This window comes from Netta rufina (genome assembly GCF_964035555.1).
Source record: "Netta rufina genome assembly, chromosome: 8".
Taxonomy (NCBI): Eukaryota; Metazoa; Chordata; class Aves; order Anseriformes; family Anatidae; genus Netta; species Netta rufina.
Window position 1 is genome coordinate 24,738,496 of NC_140131.1, and position 12,230 is coordinate 24,750,725.

The 12,230-nt window shown below is 32.1% G+C and overlaps 1 protein-coding gene across 3 annotated transcripts in view; it reads right to left on the reverse strand.

The window, feature by feature from the left end:
* KCNT2 (potassium sodium-activated channel subfamily T member 2) overlaps positions 1–12,230 on the reverse strand; it is a gene marked incomplete at both ends in the record, with an annotated part of 145,364 nt that overhangs the window by 39,599 nt on the left and 93,535 nt on the right. For 2 of the 3 annotated variants that reach the window (XM_084291434.1, XM_084291433.1), the window contains 3 exons: positions 1,123–1,352; positions 2,486–2,635; positions 8,287–8,395. In XM_084291434.1, the coding sequence (XP_084147560.1) occupies positions 1,123–1,352; positions 2,486–2,635; positions 8,287–8,395 (489 nt within the window). The remainder of the gene's footprint in view (positions 1–1,122; positions 1,353–2,485; positions 2,636–8,286; positions 8,396–12,230) is intronic. The other variant, XM_084291435.1, reaches the window with a different exon arrangement.

The following is a 12,230-nucleotide window of genomic DNA, read 5'->3' on the forward strand; positions in this document are numbered from 1 at the left end:
TCCATATTGTATGCATCTCCTATAGATTTATTTGATTGATGAATATCATTTAATAATAGTTATAAATTTGCCAATGCATGTAACAACTCACTAGATATGTTCATATTTCTAAAATCTCCATGAGAAGTTGACACTTGAATTCTTACTTTGTTTTAATTCACTTTAATTTTTAATTTTCAGTGTCTGTTTTAACTTTAAGACGTTATTTTCTGAAATGAGAGAGAGAGAAAAAAAACTTGGACGGGATTGTCTATCTCCTTATTTGTTGTAAGATCTACTAGTGGTTGCCATGGAAAAGAAGAAAAATCTTGATGGAAATTACTAATGTGTAATTACTTTATTAATTTGTACTAAATCAATTTATTCTATTTCCATGTATGTGAAAATCATAATCTCCATTCTAAAAAGTACTTATATTTTTGATGGTTTTAATAATAGCGTATTTATATGAGCATGCATGTGTGTGTGTGTATATATATATATATATATATATATATATATATATATTTACACCAAATCTCAGTTCTGGAACCTGCTCAAATTGTTCTCAAGTATCACTAAGAATTGACAACGAAGATAGTTTTACATGATTTACAGCATGTTTTTCTATCTTAATTAAGCAGGGTTTTTTTTTTGGCTCATTTGCTCTGACTTTTAGTCTATCATAGGCATATCTTCCATACTGATTTTTCTCCTTGTATGTCTGCTAGCTTCTTGATAACATTTGTTATGTTGGGAGGTGGGGGGGCTATCTCTGTCTGCTGAGTAAGATACAGTTACAGCAGCTTTGAGGCAAATTGCACAGGGCATTTTGGTAATTAAAGAAGATTATGAAAATTTACTGTGAAAGTCTAGTTGTGAATGACAGAAATTAGCTATGTGATTTTATCCCCTGTTTTGGTTTGCATACATTTTATATACAACAATCTTAAACAGTTTAACTCCATATTCTCAAATAAAAGAAAAAAAAATACTTTTCTAGAAAATAAGAGGGCAAGTGTTTAATACAATTTCTATTTTAATGTTTTAATTTCTTAAAGCTTGGTATTTCTTAAAACATGGTATTTCTATAAATGTGCTACTTATTGATATATATATATATTTTTTATTTTTTTTACTTACCCATGCTGGCTATTATACTGTGTACAGGCAACCTAGAAGCTCCATGATACGATAATTTTGATTCATGTCTTTTTCTATGCTTATCTTGGTTCTTAAAAGCAGAATTTTCTTCTTTGGTGATGTTTATATAAAAGCATATATCTGTAGAACTCATGATATAGCGAGGACCTGGATTCAGCAAAATGTTTTTGTTATCTTCCTTTCTAACACCAATCAGACAGACTCCAAACCTTAATTAGAAAAGGAAAGGCATGGTTCATTTTGCATAGTTCTGTATACACCAGAATTTCCACTGTCAGAAATGAGTCTTCAGTATATTTGCTATTTTGTATAGTTCTGGAGGACAAATAAATTTGAAAAATGTTATCTCCTAAATAGGCCACTTCTGATCAAGCAGTTTTTATGAGCTGATGAATCCCTTGGCATCTGAATCCAACATTTTTCTTAATCCCCAGAGTATTCTAATACTGTTTCAGTTAATTTTTCAACAAGATGAATAGTCCCTTCTGAGAAAATATTTAATATAAGAATGGATACATGACATGAAAAAGTATTCATCAAGTTAAATTGTTCCATTATTCACATGTAATGGAAACCATTTTCAGAATTCATTTTTGCCATTCACCTCTAAAAATCTATTTGATTAGTGATAGAAAAGGGAGTTAAAGCTAAAAAATCTTTTTCTCACACTAAGTATGAGAATAAAATCAGTGTTTAGGGTTTGGTATATGATAATTTTGTTAAATACATATGAATATACATGATTTATGTTCAGTTTGTATATTCAACTCACATAGCAGTACTGAATAAAAATGAATGATCTGGAACATAATATATGTTAACATTAAGATTCAATCTGACTGAACAAAATGTTTTTATTTTGAAAAATCACCAGGATTAAGCGATTACTACCTTAAAATTGAGTATTTTCCAAAAACGAACATGCGGTGAAGGAAATCAAATTTTTGACTCCTAAATCAAAAAAAAAAAAAAAAAAAAAAAAAAAAGACTGGTGTTCTGATATAACCTGACTCAAAGGTATGATTCTTCCTAGTTGTCAGGCTTATTCTGTATATTCTAATCTCTCAGACTGAGTTGTCTTTAAAAAACAACACAAGATTTTCCTGACCAATTGTAACATAGAGAAGAATATCTATGAAATATTTTAGTATAATATAATAATACACTAATACATAATATATTAATATATACTTATTAGTACTAGTATAAGAACGTGTTAGTGTATTTAATTCCAGAAACAGAGTAATGTATAATATTGCACCTTCAAATGCAGAGGTACATTTTGGGCAAAACAAATTATTATTTACATTTTTAATACTTGATAAAAAAAAAAAAAGCATACTTTTTATGTGCATGGAAAGAAGCATACGTGAAGCTTTTCCCCTCATATTCAGCAAAAAAAGTACTTTCTTCCAGGTTAATATGATACACTTCATTACCAGAGCATCTGCCATACATTTTCTGCCATTGTTCTGATGATTGCGGACTCTCCCTGAAATATACCAATAAAAGGAATAATTTAAAACAATGTAAAATTCTTATTAATCTCAGAGCAATATCACTTGGCTGTAGAAACTACAAATGTATATTGGAAAGGTCCCATGGGCTAATGATCGTGAGGTCTCTTCCAACCTAGAAATTCTGTGATTCTGTGATTCTGTGAAATATCTGAGATCAAAGCTTGGTGATGCTGTAAGTATAGAGATTGTTTTTAATGAATTAAAGTGCATTTTTTGCTAAGTAAGAGGCCTATAAGATTATGTGCTTCAGTATCAGGAAAAATATGGCAGAATTAGTTTAAATTCACACCACAGTAAGTAGATTCACTGCAATCGAAAGATGACAAGTGAAACCAACAGCATGCTCATTCTATTTATAAAGGCAGTTGCTTCAGATGCTCCTTGACAGTTTGCCTGGGTTCTGTTTGAAGAAGGTAAAGAATCATTTACAAATAACTTACACAGGCAAGACCCATTTGGCTTATATCAATTTATCTGTAAAAGAGATGTTTTTTCTGCATTTAATTCTCAGTTTATCTTCAGCATTTACCCAAAAAACATTTTTAGTTACTGGTGCTTTGTATACTATTATAAGTATATACCCTTTTTCTCCTAGGGAAAAAAAAAAAAAAAAAAAAAAAAAGGAATTATTATTTTAATCACCTTAAGGGTATCACCTTTAATCACCTTTAGTATATGTAGCTAACCTTCTTTTATCCAAGTGAACCGTTAGTGGAAATGTTCCAAACCTTAGATAATACCAAAACTTGCAAACTTGGGGCCTCTGTGAGCCTCTTCCTTTATTGAAGTTTTACATGGAAACAGGGTTCCATCTGCATGAGCTTTACTTGATATAATAGATGCATATATCCCTATCTGTATCAGGATAACCGGCAAACATGCTCTGTGTTTTTCTTTCTTGTGAATTTTCAGTATTTTGATGCAATTTCTGTTTTCTTCAGTTTACCTTTTTTTCTCCACCCTCAGCATAGAAACATTTTGTTTCAGGGCTAATGGAAATAAGTAAAACAATATTAAAAATCAGTGTGCTACGTGTAGAATAGATTGTAATTTCAGAAGAAAATTGTTTCGTATTTCCCTTTACCCCCTATGAAATGTTTACCTGCTTAAAGTCTGCTTGGTTCCAGTTAGTTGTCGAAAAGCTTCCCATGGTGCTGTTCTGCAAAGATCATGTTTAGTTCAAGTCAGAAATGGTATTTTCTTCTTTGTATCATAATACAAACAATATTAGAGTTCTATTACTAGATTGGAAATGTTTAAAGGTAAATGTTAAGATTAATAATTAAGATCAATAATAAGATTTTAATTAAGAACATATGTAAAGGTAGAATTTTGATCTCTCTCAAACTGAGGTGATCTCTCTCAAACTGAGGTTTTGAGTTCCATAAACAGCTGGGATGGCAATCTAGTCTGGTTAATGTGAAAAGTAGTATTAAAGAGGAAAGCCAGTTCAGCAAACCTCCCCTTAATTTTAAGCAGTCAACACTGATTAGAAAGTGAACATTTTCCCTAACATCCTCACATATTTATATCAGTAGACAAGATGTCTTTTTGTATGTGTTTCTTTTTGTTTACTGTTTATTGTGTTATCGTTCTAATTAGGATAATACAGAATAATTATTTTTGTCTGTGTTCTGCTGCTATTTATTGCCTTTAGTTTCCAGTATTATCCTAGTGTACTTATCTTCATGATTATCAGAAAAGAGCTCATATTACTTGTGTCACACCATTTATAAATATAAATATAATAAATGTTATAAATACCACAAATATGGGATTTCCTGTGTCTACCTGTAGATATATTACTTGGCAGTTCATTTGTAAAAGTACAAATACCTGGGACAATTTTTCTTTTAACAAATGAAATGTCAATGAACTCTTCAATTTCATGAAATTATAAGCCATGCATGTTAAGATTTAACTTTGCTAAATTAACAAATGACAACAAGCTAGAATGTGACAGTGGTCATATTCTCCCTTCATTTTCACCAGGGAAATGACAAAAATCAAGGAATTGGTCAGTGTCTTGATAATGTCCTCCATTTGGATGTGTCTAAAATTGTATAGAAGAAGAGGAGCCATTCCTTGTGGAATGGAAAGATGTAGGCAGTCATCTGAACTTGGTAAAAATTGAACAGCAGTGTACAGTTTGCAAATGCACTTATAAATGATTTCTTTCAGTGTGTAACTGGATCCAGTTATAGCTGAACTTAAAATTAACCCACTATTCATGATTACTTCTTATTCAGTTTTGTCAGCAATTTCTAGTTCTGATCTGCTTTATTTTTGCTAACCTTACTTATTTCCGTATGGTGTTTTTTTTTTTTTTCCAGTGCTCTAAGTTAATAAACTGATGATCATTTAAAATTAGTCATTCAAACATTCTGTAGTTCTCTGATAAATATTGGTTATGAAATGCTGACATAGAGCAGTGACGGTTTTTGGAAGTATCTTTCTTTTTAAAAGCTGTGCTAAAGAGACACGTTGGTTCCTGGCAGCCAGGAGCATTGCTGTGGCTAGATGCTTCCAGCATCTCCCTCAGCAGGGACTAGAGCTACACAGTCCTGTGAATAGTAGATCTAAAGACTTCAGAGAAAAAATTCCTACTTTGAGTTGTAAGAGAAGGCTGTATCAAAAAGAGATCTAGGAAAGAGACAATGATAAAGCTTTGTCACTATAAGAGGTGATTAAGGGTGGGAACATTTTATTTTTTTGAGTAGCAAGTAGCAATTTTTTACTTCACAGTTCTAAATTATCAATCCAGCTACTTTCTGAATAAATCCTTATCTGTGATATCAATTTGAACAAACGCTCCCAATCACTGCATTAAAGTTACTAAACTTGTAAGCCAGCAAATATGGGGAATGGGCTGCCCAGAGAAGTGGTTGAGTCACCATCTCTGGAGGTCTTTAAAAGACATTTAAAGAGCTTAGTGATATGGTTTATGACTTGTTAGGTCAGAGGTTGGACTAGGTGATCTTGGAAGTGTCTTCAACCTAGATGATTCTGTGAAAGCTAAAACTAATCATTAAGATCCAGTGATTTTGAATAGACTTGAAAGGATTATCCAAAGTTGGAAGCAGTGTCCCCATAATCCAACTCTATTCTTCTCATGTAAATCTTGCTTACAGGGATTTTATACCTCACATCCTACTGAAAGTTGAATACAGTTATTGGTAGTAAACAAAATGGCATAATGAAAAGATAATGAAACAGGAACCAATGTTAAGGGAAAGGGCTTCACTATTAAGATTGGAAGTCTGTTAATCCAATACTTTTCATTATTAAGATACAGTTTAGTATTTTGTCCAGATACAAATGCATGTATAGTTAATTTTTTAATTTTTAGTTTATATAATCCATTTTCACCAAATCTTTTTACTTATACTGAGATAAACTCAAACGTTCATTTGACATCATTTTTCTTATGCATAAATTAGGGTCATTGGGCAGGTATTTTAACAATTAGTTCATTTACCTATTACTTAACCTGGAAAATAGCTATAAAATCTAAAAAATAATAATCTGGCTTATTAATTAGCCAAATCCAAAGCAATTTTATGTTTGCAATACAATGTCAACCTGTAGATGAAGCTAAAAACCTAAAGCTATTTTGAAAACACATTACCCCCTGGAGACGATGAAGTGCAGAGTCATTTGTTTTACCAACATTTTTCATGCACTTCAAAGTCAGTTGAAATCTCAGGAGACTTTCATGAAGAAGACATGTTTAAAAGGTTTTTTTCCTCTAGAATGATAAAATCAGGACATTTAATCGATAATCCAGGAAAAAGCAATTATTTTCACCCACACAATTTTTTTTTCAAATATATGTGATTATGGTCCTTTAAAGTCAGAATATTATATTCAATAAACACATACTTGTTAAATATCAATGTTTAAAACTCTCATTACTGAAGATCATCTTTAATAAGATGTGAAGAAAAAAACACCAGTCTGGGAATTATGTGCGTTTTAATGCATGTAAAGATGGAATGAAGGGAAGCAGCAAAAATATTAAATTGGAAAGCTTAGTGACATGTTGGGAGGGGAATACTTGATCTTTTAAGTTTTCTAGTTCTTGCACTGTGAAGTCAAGACTACTCAAATTTGAAATACTTTTGAAGTTACTTCCTTCTAGTACCTTTTTTTAACTTCCACAAATACAGTTGGGCTTTAAAGAATAGTCACATCTATTCAAGCAATTACTCCAGCACTAATACACGTGCTCTAAGCTATCCAAAGTTTGCCATTTGACAGTATTTTGGGAACCCATTTGAAATCAATTGCTCTGATGAGTACTGTCTAAAAGTATAAGACTGACAACTAAACATTTTCACTAAAGTCTTTTTGTACTCATCCAGCAAGTTTGTATGTTTCTGCAAATAGGATTCAAAGGAATACTAATAATTATTTGCACAACAGATATTTTTCTTACTCCTAGTATACAATAACCAGTTTTGAAAGTTTATGGCCAGAGTAGAAATAGGTTATTTTAAAAACACTTATTTTTTTACATCAATTATTTTTTACTGCAAAAGAAGTAATAAGTACCTTTGCATTCTATTACAACTTTTTGAATCTTATTTGGGAAGCTCTATGCCTGGGGATCAATATACCTGTGTTAGAAATGCTAATACTGTAAGGTGCAGTAGAAAACAGAGTCAGAGTCCTTTTCATATATTAGTTTTTATGCTGCTAGAAAACTCTGATTGATGTTAACACTACTCTTCTTTCATGTACAAATAATATGGAATATTTTAAAGTGGATCTGTATTCTGTGTTTGCATGTCATGTAATGAAAAGTGGGCAGATACAGAATGTGTGTCACCATGATTTTCAGGAGACGTGGAAACAGAATTTTGCTGTTAGCCTATTAACAGATTCTAGTACAGACAGTGACATTAAAATCTTGACATTTGTTGTTGCTGGTAGTAGCAATAATTTCAGTGTTCCCCATCTTTGGCATAGGGGAATACTGCAAATGCCATACAGAAGGTTAAATAATTCTGCTAGTGAATATCAAGATATTACTGGGCTTGTGATTACTTGGAAAAAAAATATGCATTTTACTGCTCTCAAATGTACAGTCTGTATGCATGTACTCCACTTCTACAGATATATTTGGAGATTTACTTTTAAATGTTTCTCTCTCGCCATAACATTTTAATAGGAACATCTTATTACTCCAAGACTGTAGTGTAACAGAAATGTAATAGATATGGTAAAATTATTTTAATAAATATAAAGAATTTCTACTGTGATTTTGCAGTCTGTAGAGATACTGTAATTCTGTACCCCTTCCAGCAGTGTGGTAGTAATGTTGAAATCCACCTACCTCTTCAAGTGTATGTTTGCTTGCTATTTAATGTACACACAATTAATAGAATATGGTATTTTATATATTATCAAAAGAAATTTTGTTTGAACTCAATGAACATTTTCCTTTGTGGAACTAGTGCACAATAGATGCAAGAAGTTGTTAAGTATTTGGAGTGGGGGAAGGGGAAATCTCTTTGATATTATAATACCTTGAGTAAATTATCTTAATGCTTTTAAAGTGTAGAAAATATAAACATGGTCTGAAGACTGCTGTGGTAGTATAATGGTAGTATATACTTACTGTCCCCTAGATGTATGAACCAGCAGTGTGATTAATGTAGAGGTAGCCGGACATATACAGTTCAGAGCTAGCATAGCATATTTGAATTCTTCTTCACACACAACATGATCTGTGGGGGGGAAAAAAGATAAAAAATACTTTCCATTGAACACAATTATCAATTCCTGTCCTTGTATAGGAAAATGCTGAAGACAAGACAAGAATTTGCCTTCAGATCTTCTGCATCCACTTGAACCTGGAGGGGTTCAAGATGTTAAGATGATTTGCCCCATCTATGCTGTCTCTCAGATTGTATGACTGAAGTTAATTTTGCATCCAATTTCTACTTTCACCACAGCTATGCATGGAGAGAATGCAATAGCTCTGTGAATCTGCTTTTCCATTATCTTGCTACATTGGTAGTATGAGTAGGCCTTGTAACATAATCTAGTTTATAAATTTTGTACCTGCTGCAGTTCTCTATGAACTCATATAGAGACATCAAGTATGGTACAGAGATGCACTTTTGTGTTCAGAAAATAATATACGTAGGATACTGCAGTGCAAGACTGCCCGATCAATTAGATAGGCTGTTACAGACCAGTTATTTGACAGCAGCTCTGGGATGTTTGCACTGCATTTGCATGTATGTTGTAGTTTTGACTAGTACGACCTCCTAGAAGCAGCTGATAGCTGCTGCCTTTTTATCATCTAGGCAAAGGTGGTTCTGTTTTCTTTTACTGTTTCATACAACCTTACTTTTTTTTTTTTTTTTTTTTTTTTTTAATCCAGTCCTTGCCTGGGTTTTGCAATTACAAAATTGTGCTTAGTTTCTGAGAGTCCTTACAAGAAAGTATGTCTGCACAGTAGTACTGCACAGTAATACTTGCTGTGATGGAACAGTACTGTAGACATGTCTATTTTTTTCTTTGTTTTAATGGAATTTAGGAGAGGAATTGATAAGAGAAAGCAAGAGAGGCATTAAATTTAGTTCCCTACATTGGCTTATATTTAAAACTGCCAAATCTTCTGCACATTCTTTCAGTATTGGAATAATTATTATTAAGGTTGGATGACTACTGCTTACAATTCAGACCACAGTTCACCAGTTCACCAGTGCTGGTGATAACATGAAAAGGAAATAGATACTACTCTTTAATGGCATTCACACAAACCTGACAGTGGAAAAACAGATATAAAAAGGGATAAGCACAAACCTTACAATTTAATTAAACTTACATTCATTGTAGAATCTTAACGGTCTCAAAGACATTTATTGCATGCTAAGTAATTTTATTTTCTTCTGAATTTAGTGTTTGATTCACACTAAATGGGAGATTCACACTTTCAATGGGAGCAGTATTTGCTTCTGATGAGCATGATCTGCACTTGGTACAGATGATGGTCGTATATGATGAATATAAGCCATATAAAAAGTGATGACTAAAAGTAAGTAAATTTGAATAATCCTATCTGGATCTGAGCTGACTATATAACTCTACTTCTAACTGCACTAACATATCATCAAAATGATTAGAACCACCTTACTGCTATAAATAAGCTATTCTCCAGCCAGAATTTATAGTGTAGCTATGAGCATGCCTCTTGCTGAAAACAACAAGGGCACTTTGTATGCCTTCACTATTATTATTATTTTTAATTTCTAGACACTTTTCAGTAACAGAATCATTGGCTATTGAAAGGAGGAATTCATTCTTGTATTTTCAGAAGATCAAGACCTATTTGAATGCCATAGGGAAAGAATGAATCTAGTTATATGAAGACACTGTCAAAGTAGAACAAACTGAGATTTTTCTTCCCCTAAATATATTTCAATTATAGCAATGAAGTATTTGCTGCACAAAATATTTCAGACAGAAATGTATTCTTTTAGTTGACCATGTGACACTAATACATCTATTTGAATTTTAAACTAGAGATTTTGAGAGCGTAAGGCATGGTCTACTACTTAGATAAAATATCACTATTCCGTTACCATTACTCAGATAGCAAAGATTTATGAAAACTAATATTGACTTCCTAATATTGAATAAGAAATCTTTATATTTTTGAATTTGTATAGAGCTTTACCAAATAAATTCCCCTTGGTCTTTCCTTATAATGTTGTTGTAATACACCTAATACTTCTGAAAATAGACACAAGAAAAATATACAGAGAAATTACTTCATCAGCTGTTATTTCAAATCTTGTATTGAACAAAACTGTGTATGTTGACCTAACTATATATAAATGAAAGAGTCAGTCATGGATGGCACAATGCAAATGAAAAGTATGTCTCACTTAAATCCTACATATGTCCTATACTCTCTAATGTATATAGGGACTTTCTGGATGGATTTTATGCAAAATGTTAGGCTAACAGAAAATATAGCTCTCAGCAAACAGATTGCTGTCCTACAGTAGTCATGCTAATCACCGATGTGTAAGGAATGCATGTGGTGTTCTCAAGTGCTTTTAGATTAGGATTCATGACAATGGAACTTATAGGACTAATTCCACTTCTCTTATAGACTTTGACTGTGAGTCACTCATGTCCTTCATTACTCTTAATGCATCTGTAAAATGGGTATGAAAATAATACCCTACTTCAGAAGTGTTTTGAAGCTATAGATATTCTCAAAGATACTTCAACAACGTCATACAAAAGGTTCTTCAGCACTTTTATTACCATTATTAGAAACATTATTCGAATTCATTAGTAAAAAAAAAATAAAAATTAAATTAAAAAAACACCATTTCCAGCCTATACAATAGTGCAGCCCTTCTTGATTCCTGTTCAGCAATTTAAGAAAAAAATGAAATTTATGTAAAATATTAATTTATAAACAGTAACATTAGGCTTAGTAAATCCCAAAGCAGGAATCAGATTTACTTCTGAATTTCATTTTCATGCTTCATCTGCCTTTTCGTCAGACTCGCATAACACACTTGGAAACTAGGTTTTAAGAAATCCAATAGTGTAAAATTCTGTAGATCCAAAATGATAAGGATCCAAAGTGCTAAGGAATAGAATTGCATGTTGATTCTTCTCTATATTAGGGTCATGTTTTGCTCCTGGTTTATAAGCAATATAAAATAATTGCAACCAACCTTGTCTTATTCTAGAAATGTGTCTATCTTTATTGTTAAAATGTGTCTGACTTTATGGGATGCTTATTACCATTTTCAGTTCATTTCTGGAAATCTACTCATATAACAATGAGGTTTGCGCTAAATTATTCTTCTATCCTAACTATGGGTGTTGACTTACAGGACAAGAAATACAACTGGAAAAAATTGCCCACTACTTCTTCCTATCCTAATTTGTGCTGTCGTCTTATTTCAGTGGTGCTTATTTCATGAATTATCTGATATCTCTCTTCCCCTTCATAAGTTGCATTTTTACATTATTCAAATGAATATTTTGTACTATATAAACACTCTTCTTTTCCTTCTTTTCTGTAGTCATTTGAAACATCAGGAAGAGGTACTATGGGTTTCTCTTCTCTGGTCGGAGTTAAGGTCTCATATAATACACAAACAAGGTTAAAAATAACTTGTTCATTTCTCTAATTATTTGACAGATCATAACTTGCCTACATTGTCATTGTGCTTTATATTTACATTCAGGACTCTTATTGTGGAGCTGTGGTGAGGGTTATGCAGAACTGTATTTAATGCTTCCTCTTTTAAAGTGAGTAAGGAAAAAGTTGGGTAACAGTTCTCGAGTCTGGGACATTGGTCAAATCTGTAACTTTGGCTACTGGTATCAACAAATTACTCATTCTTTGTGCAGTAAAGTAGAGGAAGAAACTGGAAGTTATCTTGGATATTAAAGATGTCAAATCAGATTACCAAACAGAAGTATTTTGGTTGTATTTATACTATAGAAATATGCCATTAAAAATATTTGGGAAATTGTAGTTTTTGTGAAAATATATTTTGACAGAAAATTTGCTGTCTA